This window comes from Salmo salar, chromosome ssa22, assembly GCF_905237065.1.
Source record: "Salmo salar chromosome ssa22, Ssal_v3.1, whole genome shotgun sequence".
Lineage (NCBI taxonomy): Eukaryota > Metazoa > Chordata > Actinopteri > Salmoniformes > Salmonidae > Salmo > Salmo salar.
The window spans coordinates 13,481,960-13,497,911 of NC_059463.1; the positions used below are offsets into that span (position 1 = coordinate 13,481,960).

At 41.3% G+C, this 15,952-nt stretch overlaps 1 protein-coding gene across 4 annotated transcripts in view; it reads right to left on the bottom strand.

Moving 5' to 3' along the window:
• Positions 1 to 15,952, bottom strand: part of cntn4 (contactin 4) — a 170,357-nt gene that overhangs the window by 8,545 nt on the left and 145,860 nt on the right. For 3 of the 4 annotated variants that reach the window (XM_014166356.2, XM_014166357.2, XM_045705379.1), the window contains 4 exons: positions 3,354 to 3,529; positions 1,831 to 1,951; positions 905 to 1,063; positions 131 to 280 (listed from right to left, as the gene is read on the bottom strand). In XM_014166356.2, coding sequence (XP_014021831.1) covers positions 131 to 280; positions 905 to 1,063; positions 1,831 to 1,951; positions 3,354 to 3,529 — 606 coding nt within the window. The remainder of the gene's footprint in view (positions 1 to 130; positions 281 to 904; positions 1,064 to 1,830; positions 1,952 to 3,353; positions 3,530 to 15,952) is intronic. The other variant, XM_014166358.2, reaches the window with a different exon arrangement.

Sequence of the window (15,952 nt, forward strand, 5' to 3'; positions counted from 1 at the left end):
TCCGGATTAGATTCTTTGACATTGAAATAGCTTTTTCCGACCATACCAGACAAACTAATGGCAAGAAGATGCACATAAGAAAAACTGAAAACATGCAGAATTGAAGGGATTCAATGAATACCGTACATACATGTTTCCTTAGTCCTTGCTTGTTTGGATGGTTTACTGGGCTCCCCGGTCCCGATGGCATTGCTTGCCAGGACTCTGAACTCATATTCCACCCAGGGGCTCAGGTCTATTACTGTAGCTGTCAGGCTGCGGCCCCCCACCACCTCAGGAACTGGCACAAAACAAAACAACCCCCTCCCCTCAGAATGAAGCAGGTAGCAGGAGAGTGTCCTCTAGGCTGAAAGGCCCACTGAGCACACTCCACAGGTGCAGGGGGCTAATTACACAGAAGGACACATGGTGTACTCACTCACACACGCACAAGACAAAACACACACCTTAAGGTGGACCTCACTCAGTGTCCCTGTTTGGTCTGGGCACTAATGTTGCCTTGTACAGTGACACACATTTAAAGATGCAGTATCAATATATATATATGAAATATGTATTTATTCCCCAAACTAACAGGCTCCTCCCCAAAATAATTGGAACAGTACCAAACATGCATAACTACAGCCTGCTCTAGAAACGCCATCCAAACTTCCGTATGGGGCTCTTTCCTATGCTATCAAACAGCACCATTCACAGTAAGTCAGACCTCTGGAAATGGATCCACATTTCAACAACACCTGCCGTCAAGTAAATCTGCAGTGAACCCTGTCACTGAACAATCAAATGCCATTTGGAATTGATGTAAAGTCACTCATAGGCCCATACTCTCACACGGAGAAGAGAAAATGGAGATCAGACCCCTATATAACGCTTTGATGAGGCAATAGCTGTTTGAAGAGCCTACCTGTGGTGACAGCCTGCCAGCCCAGGGAGAATGGTGTCCTGGCCTGGATAGTGTATGTTGTAACTGGACTGTGATTATCAGGACCGGGCCTCCAGGAGAGAGAGGCTGTGGTGTCACTGATTTCTTCTACATGGATGCTGGTAGGCGGGCCTGGGGGACCTGCAGATACGGTGCACAGCCAGGCAGGAAGAGAGATAGAGGGAGGGAGACAGAGAGAGGGAGAGACAGTGAGGAGAGAGAGAGAGAGAGAGAGAGAGAAAGAGAGAGAAGTATAAAAAAGGCAGAGCAGAGCAGTGGTGTCCTTATCACTGTCTGCCTTCAGCACTAGGAGTACAGCTGGTGAAATCAGTTTGGTGTGAAACCTCAGGGAGCTTTTCTGTCTAATTAGATTAAAAGAGAGAGAGAGAGATACGTCTCTATCTGACCATCTTTTCAACTGATCTCACAGAGTACAATGCCTTCACATCTTAATTAGAGGCATGTCCAGGATGATGGAGAATAAACACAGACTACTAACTAGCATCCATCTCATTCAGTCTTAAAGACACAGATGGGACCCCTTCAAAATCTGCACAGCTATGCTTTGTTGTTGCCATGGATAACTGAACCAATCAAGTGAGTGGGTGGGATTGTTCCCTATCAAACTGCATTTTCTATTACCATTATTTTTCAATGACCATTCAAGGACATGAGAATGACTTTCCAACATGGGATCAGTTCTGTGGGGTTTACAAGGTTTTCAAGATCGACAAATGCCTACTACAAAGGTAACCCATATTGAATTTGTGAAAGTGTTAACATTGCATGATACTTTATCATACTAAATAAGCATGTATTACATTATTATTAAATAACAATAAATGGTAGTCAAAATAAAGGTATCTTTCATGAAATATTGCTTGTCCTGTATAGACGGAGAGAAGTACCTCTGACCACCAGGTCTGCTGCGATGGAGATGCTGTCCACCTTGGTCTGCACTGCACAGGTGTACTTCCCTGCATGTCTCAGCTGGATATTGCGAATCATGATGTCCCCAGCTGAATGCTGCTAACATACAACACAAACACATGAACATGCACACACGCACACGCACGGACGGATGGACACGCGCAGACACACCCACGCACGGACGGATGGACACGCGCAGACACACCCACGCACGGACGGATGGACACGCGCAGACACACACACATGCACGCACACACACACATACGCAAGCACAACGATTAATATACTGTAGTAACATTTTACCAACGTGTAATTAAGATAAATTAAATATGATGATTTGAGCAGAAATAATAATATGTGAGCAGAAATAGTATATTTAAAAATAAACTATTCAAGGTCATTGTATGCCTATTATTGTATTATAATTCTAGGATTTTAACTGTGATCTGTTTCCATGTTTTAAAAGGGTTATCGGCATACCTGTACATGTGAGATGGGCAGAGCACTTACGTTTAATTATAATTATTACACAAATGTATTCATACACGTGCTGATTCTAGCTGTGGAACAGTGGCCTCATTATTTCAATGATCAAGCAAAGCTTAAAGGTAAAGTTCTCAAGTTCTTTTCATTCCATTTCTAATTGCAGTTCCCACTTTCACACTATCATTTAATCAGCCCAGTACTGAGTGGAATCAGGACCGGTCATAAATTGGATGTGGCAAAAGCTAAATTGGATGTGGCAAAAACAGCATACAAATGTATGTAACTCCAGGTGGTGTCATTTATCATGTAAAAGGAAAACTATTACGATTAAAATAATGAAAAACATGACAACCTGACCAGAGAGTGTAATGTACATGCCCCTACTAATCACTTCTGGAACAATGACTTTCATCACTCTTCTTCAGACAGGGGAGATGAAAAAGTAGCTTTTAAGTGTTTTGTAGTTAACGTAAAGTTTAAATGAAAGAGGAAACCTATGCAAAACAGGGCATATGATCTGAGCTTTGAGCTTGGTAGGTTTTAGGGAAGGATGGGGAATATGTAAATGTGATTTTAAAATAAACTATGTGCAGCACATTTTCACCACACATAAATACACATTCTCCAAACATTCTCTGCACTGCGGATACCCTACTTGATATGACCTCACTAAAGGAAGGGAACCACGGTATCGATGTTCCAATGTATCACCAGCTTCACCCCTTGACCTTTCTCAATGTAATTTCTGAAGGGGTTGAAAAATCAATGTCTCTTTAATGACATATTTTCATGAGAGAGCAGTGGCATAAATAAAATATAAGCAATCTGCAACACGGTGTAGTAAAGATGTGTGTTTCTTCCTATTCATTATGCATTGCAGTGCTCCTGACAAGCATGGTGTAAAAGCGTGGTAATACGGCACCATTTCTCAGACATGACACTTTGATTATAAATGGGTGGCTTGATGGCCCCGGGAGGGAATCGGGAGGGAATATTTGGAGGCTTATGCACTTACACCGCCCACTTTTTCAAAGTATCCGCCGTGGTTGCCAAAGTGGATCAGCTGCTCGTTGAAGAACCAGGTGAACTTGAGCTCTAGAGACGGGTCATGAGTCACCTGACACGGCAGCACGATGCTCTCTCCTACAGTCACGTCCAGGGTGGACGGTGGCGTGGTTATAATGGTCGGCTCTGGAAAACAGCACACATGCACGACTGTTAGTGTGAATAAAACCGCCTCAAAACACATACTAAAAGCAACCATTACATTGTGCAGTGTTAAGGGAAAACCCAAGCTTAAAATACTGTAAAAGGTTATTCCAATTGTTGTGCAAAATTCTAATATCTTCCATGTTTTTCAAATGCAGAATTCAACGAATAAATGGACACGTGGAAGTAAAAACACACTAACCCAGAACAAAAGCCAGTGTGATTACCAGAGTTAATGAGATTCAGCCAGCCAGAGGGTACAGTGAGGGAACTGCGAAGGCTTGTCTACCTGTACCTAGAGAATGTGCTCCAACTGTCACTGTCAGCTCAGCCTTCAGTTGGTAGGTACTGTAATTCACACATCGGCAGTCTGCAGACCCCCTGACTTCTGCAGCCACTCAAAGAAAATAAACACGTGCAGGGCTCCCCTCACTACACATTCTCTATTCAAGTCTCTGCATGCATGTGGTGTGTTGCTGTTGTTTCACTGAGGAATTAGACAGACAGTGTTCATCGTCTCCAGCGTGAGTGTGAGCAGAGACAAGAAAGATAGCTACAGGAGCACGAGAGCGGAATGATGAGAGGAATAAGGAGCCCCTTTGTTCTGATGCTGTACGGTGCTTGTCTCCCTCTTGGGGGTGCTGTGAGTACTCGGTTGAAATATCCACTCTGAGCGCCAACTAAATTAACCATGGCAAATGATCCCTGGACAGGCAGCCATAGATTCCTGTAAAAAGTGCCGGCAGTGCAGTCTTCATCCAGAGTGCATTCGATACCTGCATTGCAGGGTTGGGGTCAATTCTGAATTGAGTTGCGACTTGGTCTTTAATTCCAATTCAATTCTTGAATTTCAATAGAATTTCAATTGGCCACAACCCATAGGAAGCAGAATTTGAATTGAATTTGAATTAAAGGAAGTCAAATTGAATTAAATGAAAATCATTTAAATTCAGATAGATAATTTATTCCATACAGTACCAGTAAAAAGTTTTGACACACTCATTCAAGTGTTTTTCTTAATTTTGACTATTTTCTACATTGTAGAATAATAGGGAAGATGTCAAAACTATGAAATAACACATATGGAATCATGTAGTAACCAAAAAAGTGTTAAACAAATCAAAATATATATTCCATTTGAGATTCTTCAAAGTAGCCACCCTTTGCCTTGATGACAGCTATGCACAATCTTGGCATTCTCTCAACCAGCTTCATGAGGTAGTCACCTAACAGGTGTGCCTTGTTAAAAGTGGATTTATGGAATTTCTTTCTTTCTTAATGCGTTTGAGCCAATCAGTTGTGCTGTGACAAGGTAGGGGTGTTATACAGAAGATAGCCTTATTTGGTAAAAGACCAAGTCCATATTATGGCAAGAACAGCTCAAATAAGCAAAGAGAAATGACAGTCCATCTTTACTTTAAGACATGAAGGTCAGTCAATGCGAAACATTTCAAGAACTTTAAAACTTTCTTCAAGTGCAGTCGCAAAAACCATCAAGCGCTATGATGAAACTGGCTCTCATGAGGACCGCCACAGGAAAGGAAGATCCAGAGTTACCTCTGCTGCGGAGGATAAGATAATTAGAGTTACCAGCCTCAGAAATTGCAGCCAAATAAATGCTTCACAGAGTTCAAGAAACACATCTCAACATCAACTGTTCAGAAGAGACTGCAAAGAAACCTCTACTAAAGGACACCAATAATAAGAAGAGACTTGCTTGGGCCAAGAAACACAACCAATGGACATTAGATCAGTGGAAATCTGTCCTTTGGTCTGATGAGTCCAAATTTGAGATTTTTGGTTCCAACCACCATGTCTTTGTGAGACGCATAGTAGGTGAACGGATTATCTCCGCATGTATAGTTCCCACCGTGAAGCAGGAGGAGGTGTGATGGTGTGGGGGTGCTTTGCTGGTGACAGTGTCAGTGATTTATATAGAATTCAAGGCACACTTAACCAGCATGGCTACCACAGCATCCTGCAGCGATACGCCATCCCATCTGGTTTGCACTTAGTGGGTCTATCATTTGTCTTTCACAGGTCAATGACCCAACACACCTCCAGGCTGTGTAAGGGCTATTTGACCAAGAAGGAGAGTGATGGAGTTCTGCATCAGATGACCTGGCCTCCACAATCTCTCGACCTCAACCCAATTGAGATGGTTTGGGATTAGTTGGACCGCAGAGTGAAGGAAGAGCAGCCAACAAGTGCTCAGCATATGTGGGAACTTCTTCAAGATTGTTCGAAAAGCATTCCAGGTGAAGCTGGTTGAGAGAATGCCAAGAGTGTGCAAAGCTGTCATCAAGGCAAAGGGTGGCTACTTGAAGAATGTCAAATATTGTTACATCCTGACCAGTAAAAGGGGTTATTTGTTATTGTAGTTTGGTCAGGGCAGGGGGTGTTTGTTTTGTGTGTTTTGGGGTTTTTGGTTTATGTTCTAGGTTATCTATTTCTATGCGTTTATCTAGCTTTTCTATTTCTATGATAGTTTTGTCAATGACCTCCAATTAGAGGCAGCTGGTTGTTGTTGTCTCTAATTGGAGGCCATATTTAGTTGTGTTGGTTTTCACTTGTGTTTGTGGGTGGTTGTTTCCAATATAGTCTGTGCACCTTATTGGACTGTTTTCGTCGTTTGTTTTGTTTAAGTGTTTTTCCTTTAATAAATAAGAAGATGAGCACTTTACCCGCTGCATTTTGGTCCACTCCTTACGACACCCGTTACAAATATAAAATACATTTAGATTTGTTTAACACTTTTTTGGTTACTAAATTATTCCATATATGTTATTCATAGTGTTGATGTCTTCACTATTATTCTACAATGTAGAAAATAGTAAAAATAAAGAAAAACCCTTGAATGAGTAGGTGTGTCCAAATTTTTGACTGGTACTGTACATCATTATGAATGTTTATTTTGACATAATATATGGTTGCCAATACCTTGTTTAATATTCTTGAAACATATCATTTTTGAAACTTATCCCCCTAAAAATAGTTTTAAATAATTACAGTTGTCTGGAAGCATTCTAAGATTATTTTTTAGGTTAATAATTCATAATTCACTTACATGTTATTAAATATAAAAAAGACATTTCCCAGAATGCATTAGATCAACACTCCAGAATGGAAGGATGAAGCAGAATGGAACAACCTAACATCTCATGACAAAAATACAAACAAAATACTGTTTGACATCGAGTTATAATCAAACTGATATTTAAAATGGAATCTGTATTCAGTAAGAGGTGGCATATGCTTTTGGCAAAATATTTTTCACAGGAATGTGATACATACTGTATCTTTCATGTCTCAGTGGAATTTATTTAAATTGGTTTGAATTGAATTCTACTTCCTTTAATTCAAATTCAATTCAATTTCTGCATCTTGTTCTTGTGGCCAATTAAAATAAAAATTTCAATTCATAGGTTGAATTGAATTAAATTCAGGAATTCCGAATTTACCCCAACCTTACTGCATGTAATGCCCTCTACTCAGAATGTAATTTATCTCGTCTCTTTTTGATGTCAGAGTAGACCGCTATCAGCTGATGGGTTTTGTTCAGTAGCGATAAAATCACTAGGGAAGCCAAGCCAGGGAAAAAAGCCATATTACAACCTATGTGTTGTGATAATTGCATTGTTTGCTTTATAACCTTTTTAGTTCATATGCCTTGCCACCGTTATAAATAGGTCTACGACCGAGACAATAAGAAGACACAGTGGCTGAATAAATCCAACCACACCTTTGTGTTTCATCACAAAACCGGAAAGTAACATCTGTCCGGTGGAGTCCACAAAGCATATTGCATGTAACAATCAGTTACATGACCTACAGCATGGTCAATCAAGTTAATGTTTTCGACATTTTTGGACCACTAAACAACTATTGATTTGGAACCCCAAAGAGTTACCGCAAGTCGCAAAGAAAACAGGAGCTGCCTCCACTACTCCAGAAACATTTCAGCTTCAACATTTCAGCTTCAACATTTCAAAATCATCTAATCACCTATGCTTAGTCTATTAAAGTGACAACTCCAAGATTCTAAAAACAATTTAGTCCAATCAAGGTAAGCTAAATATCATGTGGCTGTCCATGATACTGATTTCTGGGTGTTTGTTTTGGTTTTACTATCCTTGTGGGGACCAGAAGTCCTCACAAGGATGGTAAAACAAGGAAAATTAAGAGAAGTGCGGACATTTTGCCGGTCCCCACAAGGAAAAAGTATATTTTAAGCTTAGGGGTTGGGTTTAGGATTAGGGTTAGGAGTTAGGGTTTGGGGTTAAGGTTAGGGTTAGGTTAACGGTTAGGGGTTTGGGAAAATAGGATTTTGAATGGGAATCAATTGTTTGGTCCCCACAAGGATAGTAAAACAAACATATGTGTGTGTGTGTGTGTGTGTGTGTGTGTGTGTGTGTGTGTGTGTGTGTGTGTGTGTGTGTGTGCTGTGTGTGTGTGTGTGTGTGTGTGTGTGTGCGTAAGTAGAAAAAGTAGAGAAATGCTTGTAGAGAAATGCGAAAACCATCCTCCTCTCTTTCATGTTGCCGAAATGGCTTATGACTCTGTCATACTATACCTTTCATTTTTGTTGTCCTAGGCTAGCTACCTGGCTAAAATGCATGCTCGCTAGCCTAACTTATTTTCATGGGCAACTATTAGCCAGCTAACATTAGCCTACAACATCTAGCTACATATTGAACTTCCATCCTCTCAGGCCAGAGGCACAATGTATGAACTTATGGTTGGATCAGATCGCCATTATAATCATTGGCCAGTACGGATAATTAAGTAAAACCACAATTCCAAATCTCTATCTCCATCCATGGCTAATTTAGGAAAGTGCCATTTTTATCTAGCTAGTTAGACAACAACACAACGAGATGCAACAATTCAAGTTTTTTTTATGTCAATGACGTTTGGCTTTTGATATGATTGGTGTGAAGCCAAATCCAAACTGGCTTCCCTTGACACGTTTTTTTTTTTTGGTGTGCCAGGATCATTCACAATTGAGCTCACTCAGTTTAGCTCAAAGTTTCATTGCTTATTATTCTATGATATTTTTATCAAGGGAGAATGCTCACTGGCTTCCCTGGTATTCAATGATATGTGCGGCAACAATATCATACTCTTTTTGACCAGACAGCATCAGATAGATGGGCTACACATACAGAGACAGAGGGGCGATGTTTCACTCGCTCGGATGTTTTCTCCAGTGAGATACATTCAGCCTCTTGCAAATTGAATGGAAATTATGAAACAGAGTTGAGATACATTATTTTATGTTTTTTTCTTGGACAATTTTTGTGGGGGAAGCCTGGCTTCCCTTGGCATCCATAAAAACAAGCCACTGATTTTGTTAAACATACAATGAGAGGGTGTCCTAAAGGCTCAGCCCTATTCCAGGGAAGATAAAATGGGGAGCTATATAGTGACACAGTCAGACACAATGGGACACACGAGCTCAACTATTCAAGTGTCTGGGTCTGGGTTTCTATTTGCAGAGAGAACACGTTTATTAAATGTCCATCAATGCCAATAGGGTTGAAAGGGAGAAAAAGCTACAACTCCTCTTTCCCCTGACGGATCGCTTGTGAGAACATGGCAATAGGAGCTTTGGGTTTGACTGTCTAATTCTTGACAAAATGCCAATTGTTAGTTTGCTGATCCGATTTTTGTTTGTTTTACTCCTCTCAGTGTGGTATCTTTATAACATAATTGTCACAAATGTACACACCTAATCACATGTGAATGTCAAGACAGAGCGCTGACAAAATTCAGGCGAAATATCCAATGCTAACTGACATAGCAACCTAAATGCTAATGTGACAGTCATTTAAAAAAACCTGGTGGCCAGATATATGGCCATGCATAGTCAGCTCTAAGCTCTGAGGCTGACCAGAGCCAATCATTCACTGTAAAGACGATACTGGGAAAACGTCTCTTATTACTCCACTCCATCATCATTTGTGACAGATTGTATGGATAACCCTGCTTGGTTACACAACCTCAGCAGAGCTCTCCAGCGTCATTTGATTGATATCTATCTTGTATAATGCCTTGTTACCTACTGTGGCCATAAGAGCGAGGAGCGCACCCCTCTCACTAAGCAAAGTCAATCAGAGACAAGATGGTAAGCTTGCAACCACCCCGACAGATAGATCCCACTACACTCCAGGGACTGCTGGGAGGGTGAACAGCAGAAAAACTGGAGAGACATTAAATTGCATAGTAATATCATTAAAGTGGGAAGTCAATGACGGGAAAGAGAGAGAGATAGAAGGAGCTGGGCTGGGCTGACTGTTTAAGGTGTGAATTAATGTGAGCGCCATCCTCTCCCGTCCCTGTGGCTCGCGGCTGACACTCCTCACTCGGCCACAGCCTCTGCTCAGCCTCTACTCAGCCTCTGCTCATCCCACAAACAGCCAGTCATACGTGAATAATGCTCTCACAGGCTATGTAGCTAGTGCTACTGAGGCAGAGATGCCCCATCGACCATTGTGGAGACTTCCCTCCAAGTTTAATGGCCTTGGGAGGGGGAGGGGGGGGTAAATGTGTACTCCTCTCTGGTGCACATATTCTTCAGGCCCTCTGCTCAAGGGTGGCTATGTGCAGTTGACTAATGTATTTGGAGTATTCCAGAGTCACATGGTTTTGACAGAGTTTTCACAGATTGTTGCCACTGCTGCAAAAAAAGCTGTACTTTTTAAAATATATATATTTTTGCCCAGATGGGTTTTTAAATTAATAATCGTTGACTCAATGACTGGAAGTCTATGGGAACAGCTAGCATGTCATTGCGCTAACGCTAATAGCAATGCACCCTGTAACTAACTTCTTATAGGGTATCTGCAAGAAATTAATAGTTCAAACCCAATCTTCATTTCCCAGCCTTTTAGATCAAGGAAACACAAAGAAAGCCCTTTACCAATGCAGAGCAAACAAATGATTCTAAAGCCATTCAACATGGATACTTAACATTTTCCTCAAGAGACAAAAAGGATTCTCTCAAGGACAAACCTCAATGGAGCGTTGGTGGTTGGTGAGCAAACGTTGTGCAAATAAAGAGACATATTCTAGTGGGCTGCTCTCAACACTCTATTCATCCTGTCTATAACAGTACATCTGTAGCTACTGTATCTGCGGATAAGATATGTGGCTGTATTTCTCTCCTTTCTTTTTTCACACTTTTTAAAAGTAGTCTCAGAGCATCAAAATTGTATTCCATACACTGTAGCTGGAGGAAACACGGTAAAGTTATGCTGCTTTGAAAGTTAATAAACATGTTATGCCACTAAAGGCCAATTTATACCCTACGGAGATGGAAAATTCGGAGCAACATGTGAGGACAGACGCTGGGAGACGAGAAGCAAGTACAGGGAGTGAACATTTAATAAATAACCGGTATGAAACAAACAAGGACAGCGTCTGAACAGGGGAAACGAAACGACAATAATGCTGACACGGGGATCAAACCGAGGAACAGACAGATATAGTACGGGCAATCAACAAAGTAATGGAGTCCAGGTGAGTCCAAAGAAGCGCTGGTGCGTGTAACGATGGTGACAGGTGTGCGTAATGATTGGCAGCCTGGCGCCCTCGAGCGCCAGGGAGGGGGAGCAGGAGCAGGCGTGGGAAATCGTCATTTTTTGTCACAAAAGGGGCGGCTCCTTATAGTACGCACAAACATTCAATGGATTACTGCGCCCCATGACATTTGGAACGCAAAATATAATTCCTTGCGTAGCCATGGGGCAGTAGGCTATTAAACTGTATTTTACCACCAACTGGCTCGGTTCCTTGTTCTGATCTATATGTACTTTATAGGCCATGCATCAAGTAGCCTATTTTGCATTGATAACCAAATATAATATCAGTAACTGTTCACACAGTAAACCAAACAACATTGTAGCCTTATTAGAATCCCCCAGAAATATAGTAGTGATAACAACGTGATTCTAGGCTATTTTGAAATGGTAAAAACAGCTGCTAGTTGGGAGTGAATACATTCAAGCAGCATATCAAACTGGGATAATATTGGTGGTTACAATGGCAAGTATAAGAATACTTGCCAGGGCATATTTTCTTATTATCAACCCGATTATTTCACAATGAGATGTGCGAAGCTAAAAGGCTAGCTAGCTTGCAGGCTATGCTTAGCCAACAAGCTAGCAAGGGGAAGACTCTTGAAGACAACCAGAGAACTTTATTCTTCTTTTGCTTTCAACAGAAATTAGAAGACAACAAGAAAACCTCTGTCGCCCCCTTGGGAATGTTGTTATTTGGGAGTCTGGATCAGCCAAAAGGTGTGCGTCGCTCCAAAAATCCGACTCCACCCAAGTGCACGTGTGTGTGTGTCGATCTACGCATGTGAAGCATGTAGACAGCTTAAGGAGGCAAGTACTGTATGAGAAAAATGCTCTTGAATGATTTTGCTGAGATTCACACTCGCTTTTTAGGGGGTAGATCAGCTTGAATATTGCAGATAGATTGTGACTTCTATCAACGTAATTGTCTGCATCATTTCCAATCCACCATATATGTCACATCTTCCGCCGAAGTCGGGTCCTCTCCTTGTTCGGGCGGTGCTCGGTGGTCGGCGTCGCCGGTCTTCTAGCCATCATCGATCCACATTTGATTTTCCATGTGTTTTGTCTTGTTTTTCCTCACACCTGGTTTCAATTCCCTCAATCACTTGTTGTGTATTTTAACCCTCTGTTCCACCCATGTCTTTGTGTGGGATTGTTTATTGTAAGTGCTTGTGCACGCGTTCATTGGTGAGCGACGGGTTCTAGTACCTATATCTTGTTATTTTTATGCCATTGGTTTTGCGATTAAACTGCTATGGCTATTACCAAGTTATGCTCTCCTGCGTCTGACTTCCCTGCCACCGGTTACGCACCCCTTACAATATATAAAATAAATTGTTACATGTATGACATTATTATTCGTATCCCAGAACCATTTACCTTACTAGTTAGAGCCTAATGTTAGCTAGCTAACATTGAACCTGGTTGGTTAGCTCCCAGAAGATTCATGCAGTGTAGTAATGACATGATTTGGCACTATGTTCATTGTTGTTCAACTAGCTAACGTTAGCTGGCAGACTCGTTAGCTAATGTTATGTGATGTGTGTGATCTTACACGTTTTTTACCAAGCTAGGTTCATTGTTTACCTAGCTAGCTACATGTCTTAAGCTAAAGTGTACTGTTAGCTAGCTAAAGTTAGCTGGTTGTCTCCCTAGGTGACGTTATTATTCGTATCCCAGAGCAATTTGCTTTGCTAGTTAGAGCCTAATGTTAGCTAGCTAACATTGAACATAGTTGGTTAGCTCCCAGCAGATTCATGCAGGGCAGTAACAACATGATTTGGCACTACGTTCATTGTTGTTTAACTAGCTAATGTTAGCTGGCTGGCTCGTTTGCTAACGTTACGTGATGTGTGTGATCTTACACGTTGTTTATCTAGCTAGGTTCCTTGTTCACCTAGCTAGCTACATGTCTTAGCTAAAGTGTGCAACACCCGTTGAATATGGCCAGTGTCAGTAAACATCGGCAAAAAAGCGTAATGAAATTGTTTGGTTAGGCTGTTTTCCTGTTATCCAGAGGTAAACAAATCATTGGCCAGAGCATCAGGTGTGTGCTCTAAACGCTCCGAGAGCGAAACGAGATGGGTGGGGCTAAAGCTTAAGGGTGTGTGAACGATGCTGAATGGGTGTAGACAAAGAAGAGCTCTTCACTAGATACCAAAACATTCAAAGGCCATTTTCTCAAAAGTGAGTTTACAAATGTGTCAACTTTCAAAGCAGAATTACTTTCCCATTGTTCCTCAAAAATGCAGTGTATGATATACCATTTTGTAGCTCTGAGACTCTACTTTTATCCAATGTAAAAAACACCAATAAAAATGTTGCGTCATAAGATCGAATCCAGGTGATGGGTCACATTTGTGGAATTTATTTCCTTCTTAATGTGTTTGAGCCAATCAGTTGTGTTGTGACAAGGTACAGTAGGGGTGGTATACAGAAGATAGCCCTATTTGGTAAAAGACTGTCCATATTATGGCAGGAACAGCTCAAATAAGCAAAGAGAAACGGCCATTATTACTTTAAGACATGAAGGTCAGTCAATACTGAAAATGTCAAGAACTTTTAAAGTTTCTTCAAGTGCAGTCGCAAAAACCATCAAGCGCTATGATGAAACAGGCTCTCATGAGGACCTCCACAGGAAAGGAAGACCCAGAGTTACTTCTGCTGCAGAAGATACGTTCATTAGAGTTACCAGCCTCCAAATAAATGCTTCACAGAGTTCAGGTAACAGACACATCTCAACATCAACTGTTCAGAGGCGACTGCGTGAATCAGGCCTTCATGGTCGAATTGCTGCAAAGAAACTAAAGGACACCAATAATAAGAAGAGACTTGCCTGGGCCAAGAAATACGAGCAATGGACATTAGACCGGTGGAAATATGTCCTTTGGTCTGATGAGTCCACATTTTAGACTTTTGGTTTCAACCGCCAAGTCTTTGTGAGACGCAGAGTAGGTGAACGGATGATCTCTGTATGTGTGGTTCCCACCATGAAGCATGGAGGAGGAGGTGTGATGGGGTGGGGGTGCATTGCTGGTGACACTGTCTGTGATTTATTTAGAATTCAAGGCACACTTAACCAGCATGGCTACCACAGCATTCTGCAGCGATACGCCTTCCCATCTGGTTTGCGCTTAGTGGGAGTATCATTTGTTTTTCAACAGGAGAATGCCCCAAAACACACCTCCAGGCTGTGTAAAGGCTATTTGACCAAGAAGGAGAGTGATGGAGTGATGCATCAGATAACCTGGCCTCCACAACCCAATGGAGATGGTTTGGGATGAGTTGGACCTCAGAGAGAATCTAAAGAGTGTGCAAAGCTGTCATCAAAGCAAAGGGTGACTACTTTGAAGAATCTCAAATAGAAAATATATTTTTGTTTAATACATCTAGACGTTCCGCTAGCGGAACACCTGCTCCAATATCCAATGATAGGCGTGGCGCGAAATACAAATTCCTCAAAAATCCCAAAACTTCCATTTTTCAAACATATGACTATTTTACAGCATTTTAAAGACAAGACTCTCCTTTATCTAACCACACTGTCCGATTTCAAAAAGGCTTTACAGCGAAAGCAAAACATTAGATTATGTCAGCAGAGTACCCAGCCAGAAATAATCAGACACCCATTTTTCAAGCTAGCATATAATGTCACAAAAAACAAAACCACAGCTAAATGCAGCACTAACCTTTGATGATCTTCATCAGATGACACGCCTAGGACATTATGTTATACAATACATGCATGTTTTGTTCAATCAAGTTCATATTTATATCAAAAACCAGCTTTTTACATTAGCATGTGACGTTCAGAACTAGCATTCCACCGAACACTTCCGGTGAATTTACTAAATTACACACAATAAACGTTCACAAAAAACATAACAATTATTTTAAGAATTATAGATACAGAACTCCTTTATGCAATCGCGGTGTCCGATTTTAAAATAGCTTTCGGTGAAAGCACATTTTGCAATATTCTGAGTAGATAGCCCAGCCATCACGGCTAGCTATTTTGACACCCACCAAGTTTAGCCCTGACCAAACTCCGATTTACTATTAGAAAAGTTTGATTACCTTTGGTGTTCTTCGTCAGAATGCACTCCCAGGACTGCTACTTCAATAACAAATGTTGGTTTGGTTCAAAATAATCCATAGTTATATCCAAATAGCGGCGTTTTGTTCGTGCGTTCAAGACACTATCCGAAGTGTAAATAAGGGTCACGCGCACGACGCATTTCGTGACAAAAAAATTCTAAATATTCCATTACCGTACTTCGAAGCATGTCAACCGCTGTTGAAAATCAATTTTTATGCCATTTTTCTCGTAAAAAAGCGATAATATTCCGACCGGGAAAGCGTGTTTACGTACAAAGAGAGAGAAAATAAAAGCATGGGATCCCCTCGTGCACGAGCCTGAGTCTCATAGTACTGTGACCGGCCACTATCCAAACGCGCTAATGTTTTTCAACCAGGGCCTGCAAAGCCACGATTCAGCTTTTTGCCGCCTTCTGAGAGCCTATGGGAGCCGTAGGAAGTGTCACGTAACAGCAGAGATCCCCTGTTTTGGATAGAGATAATCAAGAAGGCCAAGAAATGGTCAGACAGGGTACTTCCTGTACAGAATCTTCTCAGGTTTTGGCCTGCCAAATGAGTTCTGTTATACTCACAGACACCATTCAAACAGTTTTAGAAACTTTGGAGTGTTTTCTATCCAAAGCTAATAATTATATGCATATTCTAGTTTCTGGGCAGGAGTAATAATCAGATTTAATCGGGTACGTTTTTTTATCCGGCCGTGAAAATACTGCCCCCTAGCCAT